This window comes from Littorina saxatilis, unplaced genomic scaffold, assembly GCF_037325665.1.
Source record: "Littorina saxatilis isolate snail1 unplaced genomic scaffold, US_GU_Lsax_2.0 scaffold_3520, whole genome shotgun sequence".
In the NCBI taxonomy this organism is placed as follows: domain Eukaryota; kingdom Metazoa; phylum Mollusca; class Gastropoda; order Littorinimorpha; family Littorinidae; genus Littorina; species Littorina saxatilis.
In genome coordinates this window covers 1-5,000 of record NW_027129082.1, presented here as the reverse complement: position 1 = coordinate 5,000, position 5,000 = coordinate 1, and the positions used below count along the sequence as shown (strand labels likewise).

Genomic DNA, 5,000 nt, shown 5'->3' with positions numbered 1-5,000 from the left:
ACAGTGACGAAATTATTGAATCACAAATCTATGATCGTGACAGTTGATACCATTGGTGAGGTCAAATATAAACTAATGCAATGAAGATTATTTTTCAGCTTCTAATGTTTCTCTTGCCGAATTTCCAATGATGCAACCACATCCACATTTTGCAAGGAGGAACAATTCACTGGATGATTTGACATGTAAGTGTACAATTATTGGTTAAAGTTAATGTGCTTGTCACTTCCAGCTCCACGGAGCCCCTAAGGCATTCAGTCATGCCTCGGGCATCTATCCGTTTGAAATTTTACCAAGTTTCATTGACCTTCTTACAAGGAGTCGTAAACGGCATTTTTTTTTTACGAAAAAATTTGGATTATTTCACTAGTAGGACAGCGTAAGCCATGATCAGGCCTCGCACGTGAACTAAATACATCAAAATCCCACATGGAGGTCTATTATCCTCGAGAAAAGAGTTCTTTCCATTTGGGGTAGTTAACGTCAACCCATTGTGTTTGATTACGTAAGAAAGTTGTAGACATTGGTCTGGGTGGCCGAGTGGTAACGCACTTGCGCTCGGAAGCGAGAGGTTGCGAGTTCGACCCTGGGTCAGGGCGTTAGCAATTTTCTCCCCCCTTTCCTAACCTAGGTGGTGGGTTCAAGTGCTAGTCTTTCGGATGAGACGATAAACCGAGGTCCCTTCGTGTACACTACATTGGGGTATGCACGTTAAAGATCCCACGATTGACAAAGGGTCTTTCCTAGCAAAATTGTATAGGCGTAGATAAGAATGTCCACCAAAATACCCGTGTGACTTGGAATAATAGGCCGTGAAAGGTAGATGCAGCGCCTATAGGCTGTTGATCTACTGGCCGATGTGAATGCGTGATATTATATTGTGTAAAAAATTCCATCTCACACGACATACGCGCTTTGAACTTCGGATAAGGCGCTATATAAATACCCGTTATTATTATTATTATTATTATTATTTGGGTCTATTGTGGTATACGCCACACAGCCTTTAACACCAGATTACGGGAAATGTTTCTTGTATTTTGGCGGGAGATGCGAACTGACAAACCGCATAAAGTTTCTTTTGGCTGGCAACACTAAAGGCATGTGAAGTAATCTGTGGGATAGCTGTGCAAATGTTTTGACTGATTATACCCTTATCTGCGACAAGAAGACATTCAAATCGTTGCTTCAAAAGTGCTCTGAGCGGAGCAGCACCTTAACACGGTGTGACAACTTGTGACCATACACACGTGTGTGTGTGTGTGTGTGTGTGTGTGTGTGTGTGTGTGTGTGTTTACTGCTGTTCTTTGTTTTCGACCCACTTTCCCACCACCTTATCCCGCCTTTCTTGTTTTGCAGTGTCAGTCGACGCCTCGCTGGCCAGGACGTTAAGTCACAAATCACGTGTCATGTGCTGGATCCCTTCCGTTGAAAAATGGCTGAAAGACAGGGTGAAGGCCGTCAACGGAACTTGGGTCCCGCGCTGCGATGGTCACGTGTTTTTCATCAAAACCAACAAAACGCAACACAGTGACGTCATCAGCTTCGATGACGTCAAGGACGGACGGAATGCTTTGACGGAAAAAACCGTGGCGGCCTTGATCTATTTATATCGCTACGAACTTGGTAAATACGACTGGTTTTTGAAAGGTGACGACGACACTTATATCGTGATGGAAAACTTACGGTTTCTTCTCGCTCAGTATAACTCCAGTCAACCCGTATACCTGGGTCATCTCTTCAAAAAATTGGTCAAGCAGGGCTACATGTCCGGGGGAGCGTCCTATGTGCTCAGTCGTGAAGCCCTGAGGAAACTTAACGAGGAAGGATTTCAGAAGGTGAAGCTGTCAAGGAATAATGTGTGTGGATGTGTGTGTGGTTGTGTGGATGTGTACGTGTGTGTAGTTGTGTGGATGAGAAAAGGATCTATGCATCTGATTAAAAGGGGCAAACGAAAGTAAAACAAGAGGAAAGGACTACGAAAGCATTTTTAGAGAAACACAAATGGGCAGTTTATAGAACGTCAAATTTAAGACAAAACGAAACACCAAGAAGTACGTTGAGCTATAATGGTATTTGCAGTGGACAGAGCACACGCACACACACAAACACACATACACACACGCACAAACACATACACACACACACAAACAACCCATTCCCCTCTACCAACTCCCCCCCCCTCCAACCACCACCCCCACCCACCCGCCCCACCACCCCCCACCTCCCCCCCCCCGGTACTCGTGAAATTGCAAAAACGGAATCATTCCCATACAACATGCCTCTTTTTGTGTGCAGAACAAGTGTCGAGTGAAAGGCAACGACGAGGATGTGGACATAGGCAGGTGTCTGGAGGCAGTGGGCGTGTTCCCTCACAACTCTATCGATAAGTACGGGCGTTCAGCGTTCCACCCAGGACCAGCCGAGACGCACATAGCACATGATGCGGTGAACCCTTGGCTTGTAGAATACAATCGTTTTAAAGGAGCGGGGGTGAGTCATTCGATGCACACCGCCGGATGAGAGTTTTCTAGGCGCGGCCTCGGCCTTAAAGTGATATAATCTAGCACAAAAAAACCCACTGTCTGTCATCGCCCTAAGAGCTATATACATTTCAGGTTGGGGTTTTTAATTATGTAACCACATACCAGGAATAACTTAAAAATAACCGTTTGGGCGCTCAGTTACTCAAATGGAAAACGGCTGTGTTTTGAGTGGCCATTCCCGACTGTAATTCTCATTGTGACGCTTTCTTTGCGCCAGTCATAATTTTCGTCCTACCTTTCGCCCCTGAGCGTTCCAAGAGATACAGATTTGAAATTGAGCTGAGAGCTACATGGTTCGTTTTGGGTTTTAAATAGAAGACAACACGCACGAGGGAGGTCTTAGAATTAGAGTTAGAGCATTATATTTTTCAAAACTAAATGCTGTGTTTGGTAGTCTTTTCAGACGGATATTCTCCAATGGACAGTGTGTTTTTTATGTGAACTTTTTAAGGTCCAAAGTACGTGGCGTCTTAGGTGTACTAACTTTAAATAACAACTCCATGCTCATTTCATGTTTTATTTTTGTTTAGATATCATTTTGTTTAATTTATGAGAGTGTGTTTTCTTTTTGAAAACACTGCATCAGGTTTAATTGAAAGATAACAAAATTCCCTCCAGCACCCCCCCTCCCCCGAATTGAACGCTACCTTCTCGAAGGAGAGTCAATCGAGCGTTTTCTCTTCGTGTTGTCTGATTCTCTCGTTCAGTGCTTCACGTGCTAAATGCTGTTGCAGGGCAGGAACTGTTGCAGCGAGTTGACTGTCAGCTTCCACCACGTCAAGGCGGCCGAGATCCTCGTCATGGACCATCTGCTCTACAGAACCTCGGTGTACGGGCGTGTTCCGGACTTTTCAAGGCTACAGGGACTTTTTGAGCCTAAAATGATCCCCCCTCCATCTTGATACACGGTTTCAGGACCATCTGCTCCAGAGAACTACAGAACCTCAGTGTTCTGTAGTGTCAGAGAAATGTCAAGTCTACAGGGACTTTTTGAGCCTAAAACATCCTCCATCATGATACACGATTTCCGGCCCATCTGTTCCAGAGAACCACACTGCACGGGCGTGTTCCAGATTTTTAGCCTAAAACGATTCCCCCTCCATCCTAATACACGATTTCCGGACTATCTCTTGCAGAGAACAACAGTGTTTGGGCGAGTTGCAGATTTTTTTTCTCAAGGCTACAGGGACGCTTTGAGCCTAAAGTAGTTCCTCCTCCGTCCAGATACACGGTTTCTGGACCATCTGCTACAGAGAACTACAGTGTACGGGCGTATTCCAGAATGTTCAAGGGCAAAGGGACGCTTTGAGCCTTAAATAGTTCCTCCTCCGTACAGAGACACGAATTCTGGACCATCTGCTGTACAGAACTACAGACTCAGTGTACGGGATTGTTTGGGAAATGTATATGGCTACAGGGACTTTTTGAGCCAAACATAATTCCCTGCCTCGATACACGATTTCCGGACAATCTGCTGTATAATAACAATGTACCGTCGTTTTGGGGACTTTTCCAGGTAGCATGGACTTTTCAAAACTAAAGCAGTTCCTCCTTCCATTCTGAAACACGATTGCCGGCACCTTTTGCTCCAGCTGCACAGTGTACGCGCGTGTTCCGGACGTTTTCATGTTAGAGAGACATATTTCGAACCTAATACAGTACCTTTACCGTCCTGATATTCACGATTTTCGGACCATTATGTTGTGACTGTGTGTCAGTGTGTGAGAGTGTGTGTGTGTGTGTGTGTGTGTGTGTGTGTGTGTGTGTGTGTGTGTGTGTGTGTGTGTGTGTGTGTGTGTGTGTGTGAGTGAATACGAATACGAATATACGAATACGAATAAACTTTATTGTCATGAAACGTAGTGTTTATAATACACGGGAAGATAAATAACAAAATGATTACATTGTTTCTTTTTTTTAAGCAATTATATACAAATTCTCCCAATTTAGTTTGTACTTTGTCTACTTGCAAAAGTTGACTTGGTACATCATATAAATATATAGGTCGATTAATTTCACTCATGAAATATTTTCGTAATTGGTTATCTTTTATGCAGTTATCTAGAAAATGTATTTCATCTTCTATTACTCCACATGTTTCACATAATTTATTTTCCCTAGGTGTATTGCTGTATTTATCAGTTTCAATGTTCAGGTCGTGGGCACTTATTCTTAGTTTACACAACGACTGTTTATATTTTCTTTGTTTTATGCATAACAGATATGGTTCCGTTTATAATTTGTTACTATTCTTTGATACAAATTTAACTTTGGTGAACTTCTTATTTGACCTTTCCAGAATTGTATATATTGGAGTTCCAATTTTTGACAAATAACATATTTTAACCTTTTCACATTAAAAGTAGACTGATTTTTCCACACATGATCTAATCCAATGACTTCTAACAATTGTTTTACAAATGATATCGATGGATATGTTTCACTGCCTTTGGT

The 5,000-nt window shown here is 42.9% G+C and overlaps 1 protein-coding gene across 1 annotated transcript; it reads left to right on the top strand.

Moving 5' to 3' along the window:
- The first annotated feature begins 6 nt into the window (after nt 1-6).
- Nucleotides 7-4,350, top strand: LOC138957360 (glycoprotein-N-acetylgalactosamine 3-beta-galactosyltransferase 1-like). The gene is made up of 4 exons (XM_070328483.1): nt 7-185; nt 1,360-1,838; nt 2,299-2,493; nt 3,281-4,350. Exons 1-4 carry the CDS (start codon nt 128-130, stop codon nt 3,446-3,448), a joined length of 900 nt encoding a protein of 299 aa, XP_070184584.1. The 5' UTR covers nt 7-127; the 3' UTR covers nt 3,449-4,350.
- The last annotated feature ends 650 nt before the right edge of the window (nt 4,351-5,000 follow it).